Below are 19,396 nucleotides of genomic sequence, written 5' to 3' on the forward strand. Positions count from 1 at the left end.
TAGACAATTTTGTTTGACACTGTCGCACAATCCGTGACTAAACCAGTGATCACGTTGCTTATGTCACCCTAGATACAACCCCGATTTGACTTCAGTCCAACTCTCTGGAGTGTCTCGCGAGACTTATCATAGATGCTGTGTAGGCCGAACGTCAGACGCTATCAATGCTATGGAAGTCAAAAACATATTTTGCAACTCAGCTGTTTCTCGTGGTGTGTGGAGCGAAAAATGATGAGCGTAAATTACAACCGTTTGGTTATCGTTGTGTCTGTATGTCCGACACGTAATGTCTTCAATGTAGGCTAAGCAGGAAGTCTAATTGGAATGAAACAGTCTGTTTAGTCAAGTCAAAGAAAGAAAGACAGAAGTATCGGTCACCGTATACGCCCTGTATCTGTTTCTTGCTTGTTTTATAAATTGAATTTAATTGGTGATAGGTCTGTGAAGATGATGTAATTAAGTTGATTTTGTCGAATACCAGGCTACTATAAACACACTGAACCAAGCAAAGCAACATAGCAACATAGCTACCCCTATCCTTAACACATAGCTACCTCTATCCTTAATACATAGCTACCTCTATCCTTAACACATAGCTACCCCTATCATTAACACATAGCTACCCCTATCCTTAACACATATCAACCCCTACCATTAACACATAGCTACCCCTACCATTAACACATAGCTACCCCTATCCTAAACACATAGCAACCCCATCCTTATTACATAGCAACCCCTATCCTTTACACATAGCGAACCCTATCCTAAACACATAGCAACCCCATCCTTATTACATAGCAACCCCTATCCTTAACACATAGCTACCCCTACCATTAACACATAGCTACCCCTACCATTAACACATAGCAACCCCTATCATTAACACATAGCTACCCCTATCATTAACACATAGCAACCCCTATCATTAACACATAGCAACCCCATTATCATTAACACATAGCAACCCCTATCATTAACACATAGCAACCCCTATCATTAACACATAACGATCCCTATCTTTTCCACATAGCAACCCCTATCATTAACACATAGCAACCCCTTTCCTTAACAAATAGCGACCCCTATCATTAACACATAGCAACCCCATTATCATTAACACATAGCAACCCTTATCATTAACACATAGCAACCCCTATCCTTAGCACATAGCAACCCCTATCATTAACACATAGCAACCCCTATCCTTAGCACATAGCAACCCCTATCATTAACACATAGCAAACCCTATCCTTAACACATAACAACCCCTATCCTTAACACATAACAACCCCTATCCTTAACACATAACAACCCATATCCTTAACACATAGCAACCCCTATCCTTAACACATAACAACCCCTATCCTTAACACATAACAACCCCTATCTTTAACACATAACAACCCCTATCTTTAACACATAACAACCCCTATCCTTAACACATAGCAACCCATATCCTTAACTCAAAGGAACCCCATATCCTTAACTCATAGGAACCCTTGTTCAAAACACATAGGAACCCCTGTTCAAAACGCATAGCATGTGTTCAAACTATATTAATCCTTCAGTAGGTGTCGCCAATCAAAACGTTTTTAAAAATACATGTGAATATATTACCAAAATAAAAACAATATTAACTGTTTATAATTAATTATTCATTAAATAGCTTCCGCGATGTCGTTTCTACTCTAAATTTGAGATATCTACTCTATTGATAAGTCTTAAAAGTATAAACTGAAAAACTGAAAGAAAGGTCATTGTCTTGGTACATCCCAATCAAACACTTTCGCTCACCCTTCCCAGACAATTTTGTCTCTGTGTTATTTTGTGCCTGCTCCAGTTCATTGCTTAAACGGTGTGGTAAATCGCTCGGATTGTGAAATGTTAATTTTAACGCTCCGTCCCCGTCCCGCAATGAGATTTTCTTTACATATATATACTAATCATTAGTATCATTATTGTATACATATACAGTGTATATGGATATTTTGGAATTCTGTATTGATCGGAGACACTCGGTATGTATATGACATGGGCAACATTAGAATAATGGGCTTCTGTGTTTTGTCATCTGATGCCAAGCTGTCTCTTAGCGAAAATCATATGCCGAGATATTCGTCGTACTTGACCTTTTGACAGTTTAAACTTTTGACCTCTCACCCTAACGGAAAAACCCGTATTACATGTATTCTAGACGGTGCGCCACGTTTAAGATAGTAGTTAGCCTGTATCAATCTAGATTTATATGTATTGAGTTCCTAATCAAACGTCATCAGTATTTTTATAAAGCAGCATTGAATTTTGATCAAACGTTATATATGTATGTATTCATAGAAAAATTGAATATTTTCTTGTATGAACTGATTAAAATAGGTCGTTTTATATCCCTCATGTATAAAGCTTGATTGCTGTCATGGCCTCCAGACATCATATGATCTGTATCTTTTGGGCGTTTGATGGCCATGGTCGTTCCATCGCGAAATATGTTAAAAATACGATGCCGTCATGGATAGGTATATTGTATACAACACGAGAATATGCTCAAAATTCAAATAATGCTTATGGATAAAAATCAAATTTAAATTTTATACACTTCTTGCAAAAGAGACAAAGTAATGCAAGGAAGCAATACCAAACTTGTGGTACGGTTTCACGTTTAGGAAATATAAAGTCGGTGGTTTTATTTCTGGTCGCCAAGAAAACATGTCAAAACCCTAGTATTATATCAGCTTGCAATTGCTTTGCAATCCCTTTTCCGATTCTAGAATGATTTGCGTAAAAGAATACACTTTATTCGAGTATATGCAGAAATCAGTGTGTTAATTATGCTTGTTGACAAAATATCGTTATTGGAAGTGAACCAAAATCTCTAAGTTAGAACGTTTCAGACAGCATTGCCAAACCTGTAGTTTGCCTGATACGTATCGGAGGATTGTGCAGCTGACAGTAGGCCTGATAGCCATGCCTGTAGACATGCGTAGCGCTCTCCCTTACAGGAGAGATACCGCTGTCAGGGCATTGACGAGGACAGACATTACGAGTAGACGACACAGAAGGCTTATGTATAGATCAACGTCTTAACTTGGAGCTATTTCCTCGCTGTGACTTTGACCGATATTGGAGAGGCCATTGTCTGCTGGTATGTGTGAGGCTGGTCTGAAGGTTGGTGTCAGAGTGTTAGGAAGTATATCGGTCAGATAGTACAATTTACAACCAAGCCAAGAACACCAGAATACACCCGAATATCATCAATATGGCACCTTTGGCTTTCATACCACACACTGCCTCCTTTTATATTTCTATATTAGCATTTGTATTGCAGTGCCTCTAGATAGCAGTACCAATTCAAAATGTTGTTATGACCTCTGACGTGTGTGCGGGTTTACAGGACGGTAAATAGCGGAAAACACACTGTTATAAACTAAATCCGTCCATGCATTCACTTCAGACTTGTACAACCTAGAATATAAGCTGTAATAGGTGAGGAAAGTGGCTATGATTTTCATTTAAAGGTGAACAAAGAAATACCGATGTGTATTTAAGATACTACTCCTACAAAATGGCTGGACATATTGTAACACGTGTTCATTTTACATCTTAAGCAAAACTGTGTGTCAATGAAGATGGCTGGACTTCTTAGCAAAGATGGGGGCTCACCTTACAAAGTAAATGTGGAAATTCTTCAAAATACCTATAATTTAGTATTTTGTGTATACTCTGTACACAAATTCACAATAGGTACTCATTTCTTCTTTGGAAAGTCGCCACTCGGTGGTTAAGTGGCGTAGTGGAACGTGCCCTAGCCATCCACCAAGACAGCCGAGGTTCCATTTCACAATCGAGCATGATAAGACAATGGGTTACCTGTACGACCACGAGGGGTTTCTTCTCGTACTCGTCTTCCCATATTAATCTCCCATTGCACGCTTCTATCTATTCAAGAGTGATTCATATAAAAAATTAACTTGTTTCAAAATTCTTATTAAATAAAGTTTATATACGTTTCTACTGATGTATTTAATTTTTGTATCAGAGATAAAAGGGGGCGGTTCAGGAAAAATGGACCATGAGGGGCTTTCGGAAATGTAGCGAAATTTTGTTAGAAGTCGTTTAAACAACATAGTAGCCATAATCGAATGTTAAGCAAAATATGATTTCATATGTAGTTTAAAGAACAAGTTAGTACTCTTACCTAAAATGGCTAGTGAAAGCTTACCTAATGTTTCATCGCCATCTTGAAATCATTTAATTCCCCTCTTTTATGCCTCTAAAGGGTCGTACCAAATTGCATGGTTTCAAGCTGTCTGAGACGTTTTCAGTATTCAATTATCACGCGAGAGGTCGAGCGCGCCACTCTTACATCGCATGGGAACAGCAACAACGTTGACATCGCCAGCATTAGGCGCGGACGCGACTGTCTGATGACGGCTGGACTTCCGGCGCGGGGAGCCAACGGATTAGAGTGCATGAATATGGCGCATACTGTACCGGATTTTAACTACTCCGGGCCGCCATCTTGTTTTTTTGTCCTGTTTGTTTGTACTTTACTTCCGTTCACACGTATAGCTTCCCTGTCAATCACTCGTGTCAATTTGATTTAGGTCGAACACAAGTCCGTCAAACACGTGTGTCAGTTTCACTAAAATGATAAAATGACTGGATTATGATGCAAAAACTGCGACGCGTCGTATATTGGAGAGACTGGAAGGCGATTTGGGGTCCGCCTTGGTGAACACCGGAAAGATACAGAAATCCAAGAAGGTAGGAAATTCACCAGATCAGAAAGGAAGCAATCGGAGTTCCAGATAAATAAATCGGCAATCACAGACCATTCCACACAGAAAAGTCATGTGATTGGCTGGGATAACTTTGGACAGAAAGAGCAATCTGTTCAAGCGGCAGTTAAAGGAAGCCATCTGGATACGCCGCAGTGGACCAGTTCTAAATCGAGACGAGCGGGCGCAAACACTCTCGAACATCTATGACCAAGTATAAACAAAGCGTAGCTGCATCGAGTCATTACGTTACATATATACCAACTGTTGTACATACGCATACAGCGTAGCCGAAATCGACATCGATTCAGTTGTCAACTCGTACACATTTTACACTTTGTGTGCATACGCTTTACTGGTCATTTGTCTGATGAAAGTGACAGTGTACATATCATACTAGTCATCGAAACGTCACATAGAAAAGAAAATGTTATTGGTTGTCTAAAAAGAACTTTTCATAATCCATACTTACCAATCAACCTGAAGAAAATGTTTAGAAAGATAATATGACTGATTCATCAGTGTTTTATCAGTTGAATCAAATTCAATTTTATCCGCTTAGAGATGTAATATTTGAAAACAAAAATCAACATTGCATAACCTTCAGCATCCCGGACAATCGACAATTTAGTTGAAAATAATGTGTAGCCGGCGCGGGAAAAAACAGCATGTACACAAAATGTCTAATCCCGTCTAATGCATTATGGTTTACTACTGTTTAAGTTCGATTCCTATTATATTTCCCACGTGACTTTGCTATCACGTTGATATGGCTGTCTGGCTGCAGTGCTGATGTATTCGAGGGACTATTTGCACAGAACACCAATCACTCACGCAGAGTAATGAAAGGACCGCGGAATGATTAACACGAACATCTAGCGGTGAAGTGGCATCAAATAGTTCCCTTGTTGGTCGTAATTTACTGTTCGAAATATCAGTGAGTTTTGTGTCCAAGCGCGCACAGACGTTTGATGGAAATTGGCAGGTTTAAAGATCTCCAGGAAAGAAATTGGTTTACACTATTCAAGGCAGACAATTCAATGCCATATTAACGGGAATAAGTCGGTAGAGTTTTGACATGTAAAACTCCGGTGGGACGTACAGTACCACGCTTTCTTTTCCCAACACTGGCTAAACCAGCTAATGAAAAAGGTACATTACCATAGCAACGATGCCCCTTGATACATATATACTCTGTTATAGTTCTAAGCCAGCAAGATGCTAATGGTTATATTTAGATGTTGATGTCATGTTTTATTCTGATGTGGTAATGCGCTATTCCATATATGGGTTTACCTTTTTAAATGAGACTATTTGCGCGTGATGACAACATGTAGACGTTAATGGGCCCGCTTGGAGTACTACGAGTGCTGACAGAGCAAAGTTGACGTCTCCAATGCCCCCGGATCTCACGGATCCGTATTCGATATAATGTTAGATAGAGCAAAATTCTCCCGTCGTTTACCACCGGCTGATCTCTCTTAAATCATCTTTTACTAGACCACATTTCTCGGTGAAATGTTATCAAATTATGCAAGTACAAGATTATTTTTGTAAGGTCAATGACCGACGAAATGTATTTGTAGCATTTATATAAATCTCTTCCGTGTGTATATACATTGTACATACATAAAATAAACTTGTCTTCACCTAGATCAGGAACAATATCTGTTCCTGGTTTTTATCATGTCTGGTGCACTTTTCCTTGTTTAGATATGAACGATACAGTGTAAATTACCTTTTTTTTGCGTTCAAATTAATTTATATTCTTTCAAATATATTTACAAGGATTTGAATACTGAAAAGAGACAACAAAAGTTATGTACTCACTGCTGAATTGTATCTGAGATATTTTAACTGGTGATGTTCTTTATTGTAAATACAATTTCAAACTGGACAAAGACGAATTCATAGAGGTGTGTTAGTTCTTCCTTCTTCATGTTAAAATTGCCTTTGTCCAGTTTGCATTTATATATGAAGAAATGACAAATAAAACAGTTCAACAGCTTCACTAACCAATTAGGGAATACAGTATTCGGGTAAACGTAGTGTAGGTATCGCGTAAATAGGCTTCGTTCAATAAAATAGAACAACCATTTGTCCATAATTTCATATAATTCCTCTAAACTACATGATACAAATATGGTTTAACTACAGATTACAAATTTGGTAATTTGCTAGCTAATGGGTGATGTTCATAGTTTGAATTGTAAGATAGCTGAGTGTATTTAGTCTTAAAAAGGCGGTAGTTTTTCACGATAACCTATAAATTGTGCGACAGTTTGTATCCGCAGTATCAAAGAGCGCGTCATATGTGTATGCATTACTTAAAAGTGTGGCAGTTTTAAATACATTTCTAGATAATGTCACCTTTTAGTGTTTATAAGTACCTTGTATGTTTAATAACATTTAAACTTTACATATTTCATTCATGTTTATTGAATTGCAGTAAATAAAAACCAATGTTTCGACTTATCAGACAACAGTTGTAGTTATCAATATAGGGATTTATTGTTTCGTTATATATTCATCGACTTCGATGATGTTTACTGTTGATATCGTGGAAACATTTCATTATTTTATGCAGCATAAAGCAATAGATATGTATATCACTATTTTATCGTGTGTTATTGGAAGCTTCTCAAAACCAAACGTCAACCGACTTGTTCTTCATACATAAGCATGTGAGTGAGGGGGTATGGCGTTATTTTTCATTCTTGTTGATGTTTACAGAGTCCATGTAATTGTTTTGTCCTTGGGTTCTTCTTTTCGTGTTTGTCTGTTGACGATGAATTATGTTTTCTCATCATACCTGACATACTTGTGCATGTATAAAGGTTTACCTACATGAACAACATATTAATCCGTTTGTATCTACTACCCAGCTTCCAAATGACATCCGTTGTCAATACCGACGGTAACTAGCCACTAATGAAATCTATATTGTATATATATATACACGAGTATCACAAACATCGTTGTCTCTAGATGAAACCTTGACAATATAGTTGCTCTTGTTGGTAAATTAGTGGGTTTTACGCCTTTCACCTCTGTTTTAAGAGTAGTTTAGTGTACTTTTTGGGGATTTTCACCTTTTTGACCCATCTCCAACTAGTTGCAGAAGGATGAAACATCTGGATGAAGCAGTGTTATTCCTAGTTGGTAAACTGTTTACATTACCAAATTGTTCAGGTACAAACACACGTGTGTGTCATACGGTCGCGGTTTGCTTCGTGGGAAATATGTTATGTTTCTAGATCTGTATCATTACACCCAGTGACAACTTGTCCTTTAACTGGAACAGAACAAGCATAACTTTTTCACCGTTTGATTTATTGTCTCTCTATAGTTACTCTAGGATTTACCTTGGTCGGTTATCATAAAATGGTTGTGGAAATGGAAGTGAATGACATCTAAAACAATTGCAATTTTTCCGAAGGTTTGTTTCGTTACGAGCTTATTTGAGGTTTATTAAAGACTAATTAATAATAAGTTTATATTTTATACCTATAAAAGAGAAGCGTTTTACAGGAATAACAAAATACGTTGTTTTTTTTGTAGCTGTACGCCTCACCCTAACCAAACACACACACAAAGCATCGTTACAGTTGGTATAATTCGTCTAGTATTTCGTTGATCTTCAACATGTAGATATATAGTAGTTTTATATTTCACAGTTAACTCGCGATAAACTCAAAAATATGTATGTACAAGTGTACATATACATTATTGGAATTGGCTGATCTCGAAATCGTTGCGGAACTAGACTTTGAGTTGTTATCGTATAACCTCCATTACGATGATTGTATTTGATTATTTATGCATGTGTATTTTACCTCACATTCGATAGGTTTCACCCAAATTACATTCAGATCAACCAAATGATTCCGACCTACCCGAGATCAATCTTAATATGATAATTTGATCAGTAAGAATGTACATACAAATAACTATATGCATTCCTAAGCCAGTTGTCATTGTAATTGGAAACACTATAGATAGATGTACCACAGCGTGAACACACAATCACAAAAAACAGAAATCAAAGCGACACCAAGACAAAAGGGAAGACATCATGAGCCAGGAATGTATATACATACAGACGCATCAAATCGTAAGAGACACTGAAATATTATATATAATACGTGTACATAATTATCATTGTGCTAAAATCCTTTCTTTCTTTTGTTGCAGGTGAGGTTGGAAAAGAGATGTATATAGTAAATAGAGGAAAGCTACATGTAGTTGGTGACAATGGCAAATCAGTGCTAGCAACGTTAAAACCAGGCAGTTATTTCGGGGAAATCAGTATTCTAAATATGGGAACTTCCGGCAATAGACGAACTGCTTCGGTCAGATCCGTAGGATATTCCGATTTGTTCCGATTATCAAAAGAAGATATGTGGGATGTACTTAAGGAATACCCACAAGCACGTGTAAAATTGGAATCTATTGCTGTGAAAAGACTGGAGAAAACAAAGCAATCTCCTATAGAAAAAGGTAGGTTATTTAATGTCTTGTTGACCTGTTAATTAACTGTTAATTGTTTTGAGAATTTACAACGCAATAACGAATACATGTATATATTTGTATATTTATTTATTTATTTATTTACTATTTTTGCTCAAAAGACTATACTAAGTAATGATAATAAGTATCCCTTTCAGATACATTTTCTACAACATTTCTAACATTTTTTGTTTTTTATTTTATATTTTTTGTTTAGTTTAAACAACATTTATGGAGAAACAAAGTAGAACAAATAAATATAAAAACTACCCAAAAGGTTTGGTAACCAGCTGAGAGTTTATGCTATCAATAATGTAAAGAACTCCTTGCTATGTCCTCTTCAGTATGTGTAGGTAAATTGTCACGTGATATGTAGAAGGTCTGGCCCTCGGAAACACAGGCCGTGGACATTATTGCATAATCTGCTTTTAACACCTTTTTTGTTATATTCGCCCTATCATCCGAATGAGCAAAAAGCGATTTTAAAAGGAATCAAATAAAAAAAAACACATTGTCAAATACTTCTTGAGAGGGCGAATTATTTTGTAAAACAAATGATTTGTTCTGAAAAAGAAAAAAAAAGAGTTACTCAAACTGTTTTTGTCACTTCACTAACTCGTAGAAATAAGAAGCTACAGATACACCCTCTGTTTCTCTTCACCCCACCACGTGACACCTACGGGCACAAATCTTGTATTTACTCTCAGCGTTTTCAACCAGTTATGGTTTGGACGAAGAATGTTGTAAAAGTTTATATTTTTGGCTGTTGTCATTAGATTATTAATGTTTTCATCAGATTATAAATGTTGTCATCAGATTATCTTTCATCAAATTATAAATGTTTGCGCTGGACTATTAATGTTGTCACAAGGCTGTAAATGTTTTCATCACATTATAAATGTTTTCATCACATTATTGATGTTTTCATCAGATAATAAATGTTTTCGGTAGACTTGAATTTTTCGCTAGGCTACACCTGTAAATTGATACACTTTTGCATTGGTATTTTCCATTATCAGACGTCATGTTATACCATAGCGGATGTGTTCCTCTTAACAAGGCACTGGTTCTTTCTCTAAGCCATGATAATATTAGTGGACAACGAATGTTTCCAGTAGGTTACAGTTCTATAACTGTACATCCCACTGAGCTGTATTCCACTAGGCTGTGGTTTCTTATTGTTCACCCCAACAGATACATTTTCAATGGAAATTAATATAATGAGCGACATCCAGCAAACCATACATCTGTATTTATTGATTCTTTATTTATGAATTAATATCCTCTGTGGGAAGTGTGTGAGTATATCATAGCGTCAAAGGGAGCATGCCTATCCCAGAGGAGGTCCTATTCTCGGTAGGGCAATAAGGGAATGTTGCTGAAAAGGAACTATTTACGCATTGAATGGATCTGAGAACCAATGTGATGGAAACGATTACATGTGTCTCAATATCACGACGAAATCAATGACAAACAAACTGATGAGATGTTTTCTATAACATCGTCCATTTCAGATTTAGATATCTGTTAGCCTCCTAAGAGTAATAAATTATCCTAGTAGTTTATTTTCAATCATTATTTGACACACTGATCACATGCTAGATCTAGTTTGTGTAAAATGTATATGCAATACATTAAGACCATTGAGTGATTGGATATAATCAAAAGAAAGGGACCCTTTAATTAATTGTGAATTGTCATGATATTATAAACTCACAAGGAACAAATGTATCACAGCGTTAATACACAAGGATTGATAACAGTCATAGAGCTATATGCTCGGAATAGCGTAGACAATAAACACCAGATACACTTGTATAAACATTGCAAATAAATCGTCCTCTTGATACTAGGTTAGTTACATAATTGTATTATTTATTATGAAATTCGTTTTCAATTTAATCAAAACCTCGAAATAATGGTCCTTTTCATCAGTGTAAAACAAAACTTCGAGACAATACCCCTAGTTAACCCCACACTAAAACCTCAATATATTGTCATCATTTATCATTGTCCGGGTACATTATCCTGGTACACGTATAGTAAAAGTTAAATATAATACCCTAGTTACACACACTAAAACCTCTATATATTGTCATCATTTATCATTGTCATGTGTATTGTTTTAATTCTGACGTCATAATTGGTGTTTTAATATCAGTTAATTACCAATACCGGCATATGTTAATGTACTGCATAACATGGTAATAAAAATAAAATAATCGTATTTTCTTTATCATTTTTTGAGATATATTTCTTCCTGCTATATCTCTTTAGAACGATTAAATGTATTAAATCTACTTGACAGGAAATATTTTTGTATAGTTTTACTTTCACAAGTAAGGACCGCAATGATGCCTGAATTTTGTCATGTCTTACATACACTATCCATCTTTAGAGTAACACTATGACGTGTCCAGATTGGTGACGACAACGTCAACGGCCCATTGGTGACAACAAAGTACACAGTATTGAGTTAGTCCTAACAGCTCATAGGTGACAACAAAGTACACCGTATTGAGTCAGTCCTAATGGCCCATAGGTGACAACAAAGTACACAGTATTGAGATAGTCCTAACGGCCCATTGTGACAACAAAATACACAGTATTAAGTTAGTCCTCACGGTCCATTGGTGACAACAAAGTACACAGTATTGAGATAGTCCTAACGGCCCATTGGTGACAACAAAATACACAGTATTAAGTTAGTCCTAACGGTCCATTGGTGACAACAAAGAAAACAGTATTGAGTTAGTCCTAACGGTCCATTGGTGACAACAAAGTACACAGTATTGAGTTAGTCCTAACGGCCCATTGGTGACAACAAAGTACACAGTATTGAGTTAGTCCTAACGGCCCATTGGTGACAACAAAGTACACAGTATTGAGTTAGTCCTAACGGCCCATTGGTGACAACAAAGTACACAGTATTGAGTTAGTCCTAACGGCCCATTGGTGACAACAAAGTACACAGTATTGAGTTAGTCCTAACGGCCCATTGGTGACAACAAAGTACACAGTATTGAGTTAGTCCTAACGGCCCATTGGTGACAACAAAGTACACAGTATTGAGTTAGTCCTAACGGCCCATTGGTGACAACAAAGTACACAGTATTGAGTTAGTCCTAACGGCCCATTGGTGACAACAAAGTACACAGTATTGAGTTAGTCCTAACGGCCCATTGGTGACAACAAAGTACACAGTATTGAGTTAGTCCTAACGGCCCATTGGTGACAACAAAGTACACAGTATTGAGTTAGTCCTAACGGCCCATTGGTGACAACAAAGTACACAGTATTGAGTTAGTCCTAACGGCCCATTGGTGACAACAAAGTACACAGTATTGAGTTAGTCCTAACGGCCCATTGGTGACAACAAAGTACACAGTATTGAGTTAGTCCTAACGGCCCATTGGTGACAACAAAGTACACAGTATTGAGTTAGTCCTAACGGCCCATTGGTGACAACAAAGTACACAGTATTGAGTTAGTCCTAACGGCCCATTGGTGACAACAAAGTACACAGTATTGAGTTAGTCCTAACGGCCCATTGGTGACAACAAAGTACACAGTATTGAGTTAGTCCTAACGGCCCATTGGTGACAACAAAGTACACAGTATTGAGTTAGTCCTAACGGCCCATTGGTGACAACAAAGTACACAGTATTGAGTTAGTCCTAACGGCCCATTGGTGACAACAAAGTACACAGTATTGAGTTAGTCCTAACGGCCCATTGGTGACAACAAAGTACACAGTATTGAGTTAGTCCTAACGGCCCATTGGTGACAACAAAGTACACAGTATTGAGTTAGTCCTAACGGCCCATTGGTGACAACAAAGTACACAGTATTGAGTTAGTCCTAACGGCCCATTGGTGACAACAAAGTACACAGTATTGAGTTAGTCCTAACGGCCCATTGGTGACAACAAAGTACACAGTATTGAGTTAGTCCTAACGGCCCATTGGTGACAACAAAGTACACAGTATTGAGTTAGTCCTAACGGCCCATTGGTGACAACAAAGTACACAGTATTGAGTTAGTCCTAACGGCCCATTGGTGACAACAAAGTACACAGTATTGAGTTAGTCCTAACGGCCCATTGGTGACAACAAAGTACACAGTATTGAGTTAGTCCTAACGGCCCATTGGTGACAACAAAGTACACAGTATTGAGTTAGTCCTAACGGCCCATTGGTGACAACAAAGTACACAGTATTGAGTTAGTCCTAACGGCCCATTGGTGACAACAAAGTACACAGTATTGAGTTAGTCCTAACGGCCCATTGGTGACAACAAAGTACACAGTATTGAGTTAGTCCTAACGGCCCATTGGTGACAACAAAGTACACAGTATTGAGTTAGTCCTAACGGCCCATTGGTGACAACAAAGTACACAGTATTGAGTTAGTCCTAACGGCCCATTGGTGACAACAAAGTACACAGTATTGAGTTAGTCCTAACGGCCCATTGGTGACAACAAAGTACACAGTATTGAGTTAGTCCTAACGGCCCATTGGTGACAACAAAGTACACAGTATTGAGTTAGTCCTAACGGCCCATTGGTGACAACAAAGTACACAGTATTGAGTTAGTCCTAACGGCCCATTGGTGACAACAAAGTACACAGTATTGAGTTAGTCCTAACGGCCCATTGGTGACAACAAAGTACACAGTATTGAGTTAGTCCTAACGGCCCATTGGTGACAACAAAGTACACAGTATTGAGTTAGTCCTAACGGCCCATTGGTGACAACAAAGTACACAGTATTGAGTTAGTCCTAACGGCCCATTGGTGACAACAAAGTACACAGTATTGAGTTAGTCCTAACGGCCCATTGGTGACAACAAAGTACACAGTATTGAGTTAGTCCTAACGGCCCATTGGTGACAACAAAGTACACAGTATTGAGTTAGTCCTAACGGCCCATTGGTGACAACAAAGTACACAGTATTGAGTTAGTCCTAACGGCCCATTGGTGACAACAAAGTACACAGTATTGAGTTAGTCCTAACGGCCCATTGGTGACAACAAAGTACACAGTATTGAGTTAGTCCTAACGGCCCATTGGTGACAACAAAGTACACAGTATTGAGTTAGTCCTAACGGCCCATTGGTGACAACAAAGTACACAGTATTGAGTTAGTCCTAACGGCCCATTGGTGACAACAAAGTACACAGTATTGAGTTAGTCCTAACGGCCCATTGGTGACAACAAAGTACACAGTATTGAGTTAGTCCTAACGGCCCATTGGTGACAACAAAGTACACAGTATTGAGTTAGTCCTAACGGCCCATTGGTGACAACAAAGTACACAGTATTGAGTTAGTCCTAACGGCCCATTGGTGACAACAAAGTACACAGTATTGAGTTAGTCCTAACGGCCCATTGGTGACAACAAAGTACACAGTATTGAGTTAGTCCTAACGGCCCATTGGTGACAACAAAGTACACAGTATTGAGTTAGTCCTAACGGCCCATTGGTGACAACAAAGTACACAGTATTGAGTTAGTCCTAACGGCCCATTGGTGACAACAAAGTACACAGTATTGAGTTAGTCCTAACGGCCCATTGGTGACAACAAAGTACACAGTATTGAGTTAGTCCTAACGGCCCATTGGTGACAACAAAGTACACAGTATTGAGTTAGTCCTAACGGCCCATTGGTGACAACAAAGTACACAGTATTGAGTTAGTCCTAACGGCCCATTGGTGACAACAAAGTACACAGTATTGAGTTAGTCCTAACGGCCCATTGGTGACAACAAAGTACACAGTATTGAGTTAGTCCTAACGGCCCATTGGTGACAACAAAGTACACAGTATTGAGTTAGTCCTAACGGCCCATTGGTGACAACAAAGTACACAGTATTGAGTTAGTCCTAACGGCCCATTGGTGACAACAAAGTACACAGTATTGAGTTAGTCCTAACGGCCCATTGGTGACAACAAAGTACACAGTATTGAGTTAGTCCTAACGGCCCATTGGTGACAACAAAGTACACAGTATTGAGTTAGTCCTAACGGCCCATTGGTGACAACAAAGTACACAGTATTGAGTTAGTCCTAACGGCCCATTGGTGACAACAAAGTACACAGTATTGAGTTAGTCCTAACGGCCCATTGGTGACAACAAAGTACACAGTATTGAGTTAGTCCTAACGGCCCATTGGTGACAACAAAGTACACAGTATTGAGTTAGTCCTAACGGCCCATTGGTGACAACAAAGTACACAGTATTGAGTTAGTCCTAACGGCCCATTGGTGACAACAAAGTACACAGTATTGAGTTAGTCCTAACGGCCCATTGGTGACAACAAAGTACACAGTATTGAGTTAGTCCTAACGGCCCATTGGTGACAACAAAGTACACAGTATTGAGTTAGTCCTAACGGCCCATTGGTGACAACAAAGTACACAGTATTGAGTTAGTCCTAACGGCCCATTGGTGACAACAAAGTACACAGTATTGAGTTAGTCCTAACGGCCCATTGGTGACAACAAAGTACACCGTATTGAGTTTGTCCTAACGGCCCATTGGTGACAACAAAGTACACAGTATTGAGATAGTCCTAACGGCCCATTGGTGACAACAAAGTACACAGTATTAAGTTAGTGCTTACGGCCCATTGGTGACAACAAAGTACACAGTATTGAGTAAGTCCTAACGGTCCATTGGTGACAACAAAATACACAGTATTGAGTTAGTCCTAACGGCCCATTGGTGACAACAAAGTACACAGTATTTGGTTAGTCCTAACGGCCCATTGGTGACAACAAAGTACACAGTATTTAGTTAATCCTAATGGCCCATTGGTGACAACAAAGTACACAGTATTGAGTTAGTCCTAACAGCTTTGTTTCTGTTAAAGATAGTACATTCGACGTCTATCTGATAAATGATTTATAATTTTACGAGTACAAGAGTACCAATCTGACGTCCAACAGAACCCCATTGAACGGCTTCTGTGTGTAGCGTGTTCCGTCGTCCACGTCGCTTCTGTGTGTAGCGTGTTCCGTCGTCTACGTCGCTTCTGTGTATAGCGTGTTTCGTCGTCCACGTCGCTTCTGACAAATCTCACAGACAATGTCATTAGAGGTTGCTTGAATACTGAGCATCTCATCTTTTTCTCTCTCCATCTGCTCGGAGGCTTTCGCAATACTGTGCACACATACGATGTTAATCCGAGATAAATATGATAATCAACCTTCACGAGTTTAGGGACACTGTTCTCCCACAAGTTTATATATTATGTCAAAAAACACATTTGTTTCTCTCCGGAGGGATACATTTCTGATCGGGAAAACAATTGCCATGAATTATGACCTCATTATGGAAGCGGACATCGCAAGGCATTGTTACTTTGAGTCATAATTAGATGATTGACCAATGAAATAGCGTCTAGGATGTTACCCAGCAGCAGTTAACCAAAATAGTTTACCAACTCCAAGCAGGTTTGTCCGATCAGTCGGGAGGTAGCAAACCTATAGTGATTAAGGAAGAAAACTGATATGATTATCAAATAATCAATGAAAATCACTTGCACCATTGTATTTAATAATATTTTTCCGGTGATTGTTCGTATCAGCAATAGAAACATGATACGAAATTATGTCAATTTAATCCTAACTTATGGCTGTCTTTTTATTTTCCCAGCTTCCATGTCCCGAAGTAAGAGTACACCGGGGCTGGTGGAATCTGACGGGAAGGTTCCTCTAGAAACTATGATTATTTCTAGGCACCATACACTTCCGGCCGGACTTCCTGTACCTCATTCCCAGAATTCCGATTACGGTGTGGAGCCTCAAATGTCCGAGGCCCCGCCAGAGGATCAGGAACAGATAGATGGTGCTGAACATGATCCTTCCGCACCCTCTGTGGGAATTGCCACCGTGGGAACGATGACTAAATCATTGACAATATCGAGTATGACGTCATATAACGCGGGATCCCCGCCTCAACGATCGCCGCTATACTCAGAGACAAAATTCACGATCAGCCCGCCCCCTTCGCCAGGATTGGTCACCCAAGCTCAAAATGTGTCCCGTCGGGGGTCTACGTGTCTCCCGTTTGGACAAGATGTTTTATCAAGAGGTTCACCCACACAACTCTCGCCACTCCATCTCGCATATTCACCGTCATATCCCGCGAGCCAACACACCCATCCTATGAATTTTTTGTCCCCTTACTGTGCCTCTAACAGTCTCCATCCGCCGTCCTCTCCAATGGCGATGGGGAGGGCGGACAACCTCTCGTCCTCCCAAACAAACCTTGCTTCGCCGCAAACACACTCGGCACACAGTCTATTTTATCAACAGCAACCCACAATGCCAGTCTCTCCTGCTATGACGTCCAATATGGCTTCCGTGAGTCCTGCCTCGTTTTCATTTGACACGTCACAAGAAGTGCTATTACTAGAGATAACAACATTGCGACAGCGGTTGATATCTCTGGAATCTGAAAATGCCGCCATGACAGTTAAGCTAAGTCAGCAACAATGGAATGTTGAACATAGACTTGCGGAACTTGAAATGCATTTATGCCACAGTTCGAGCGTAGCAAGCACAACTAGTCAAGATGAAAGAACCGATCGATTCGACACGGTAAATCGGGAGTCCATTATATGAAACTGGAAGTGGTATTATTGGAGGAATATGTCCATGTCTTCCTGAACGGAAGTATTGGATATGTATTCAACATATCCTGTTTGTCATTTAGTTCAAGGATAACGGTCGTACACGTTGTATGTGTTCAAGTTTCAAGAACAAAAACGGAGAGCATTCAAATGATTCCGGATTCACGAAATAAAGTGAAGATTGGCACCGGATGTTGTTGACACAAACACCGATCGGTCGATACACTAACACGGCCGACACCGACATGTGAATTGAAAAAGTTAAGTATTTAAAGCTTTTCTAGACAAAATGTTTCTGAGAACGGGATAAAACGATACCTGAATGCGGCTAGTGGTTCAATCCAAGTATTACCCAGTCTTCAACGGTTTTGGGCGGGTAGCAATTAAATAGTTCACTGTTTAAGATCGCGTTCACATTTCAAGGTGTGTGATTGATGCACGGCTTGGAAGCGATTTTCAAAGCTATAGCAGTTTGATAAAAACGGATACGTGTGTAAATGTAACGGAGCGGTAATCAGTGAGCGATGATGTCGCGTGAAAACAGTAGTGATATTTTGTGCCAATTATAAATTTTGAATGAGTTGGAAACGAGGCTTAAAGGTCACAGTGACTTGGATGGATTATTCAAGAGGCATGAGCTTCAATATCATTGTGTAAGGCCGTTCTATCACGGAAAGAGTCTCCCGCGCGCGTGTAATTCCCTACTTTATCATTGATGTCAAAACAGACTATCTATGGATGTTAATACTAGTGAATATGTTTTTTACCAACTGACGCATATACAAAATATATTACTTTTTTACCCAGTTTTCCTTGCCAAATACACGAGGGCATATTTATGAGTGAGTAAGTTTATCTGGCAGTTCCCTCTATGTAAACATGGGGGGGGGGGGGGGGGGGGGAGTACACGTGCATACCGATATATGTGTAAATAATAGAAATCTGATTGAATGGTAAAATCTACCGAGGAAACACTATGGCATAAATATTTTTTATGAATGTGGTACTTTGGATGAAAAATGAAACATAATATCATTTAGCAATTGCTTTTATCATAGAAACGAAACATTTACACTGACGACTTTTAACTTACAGTTGCTTCATTTGTAACTCATATGCAAAAATAGTGGTTATTGTTAAAGGTATATTACAATATTCACATAGTCCGACTGGGTGTTTATAATAAGAGTATTTGATGGTCGATTGAATAATATACCACAAAAAGAAAATATATCATGGTTCAAGATAAAATGCAGTGAGTATTTTATGGTTCAAAGTATAATTCACTAACCTAATTGGAGTATTGTTGTATTGAAGTTAAGATACTTCTTCCGAAAGTATTTTATGGTTAAAAGGTAAAAAAAAATAGCCATCAGGATGGTAGTATTGTGGTTAAAGGTAAAAATAGCCATTAGGATGGTAGTATTGTGGGTTAAGGTTAAATAACCATCAGGATGGTAGTGTTGTGGT

At 38.7% G+C, this 19,396-nt stretch overlaps 1 protein-coding gene across 1 annotated transcript in view; it reads left to right on the top strand.

Moving 5' to 3' along the window:
• The window catches only part of LOC110465219 (cyclic nucleotide-gated channel rod photoreceptor subunit alpha-like), a 201,449-nt gene extending 182,668 nt beyond the window's left edge, over nucleotides 1–18,781 (top strand). Inside the window, exons 3-4 of the mRNA XM_021520892.1 lie at nucleotides 8,973–9,278; nucleotides 16,948–18,781. Coding sequence (XP_021376567.1) covers nucleotides 8,973–9,278; nucleotides 16,948–17,918 — 1,277 coding nt within the window. The 3' untranslated portion in view covers nucleotides 17,919–18,781. The remainder of the gene's footprint in view (nucleotides 1–8,972; nucleotides 9,279–16,947) is intronic.
• Nucleotides 18,782–19,396: the final 615 nt, after the last annotated feature.

The sequence above is a fragment of the Mizuhopecten yessoensis genome, unplaced genomic scaffold, assembly GCF_002113885.1.
Source record: "Mizuhopecten yessoensis strain PY_sf001 unplaced genomic scaffold, ASM211388v2 scaffold1575, whole genome shotgun sequence".
Taxonomy (NCBI): domain Eukaryota; kingdom Metazoa; phylum Mollusca; class Bivalvia; order Pectinida; family Pectinidae; genus Mizuhopecten; species Mizuhopecten yessoensis.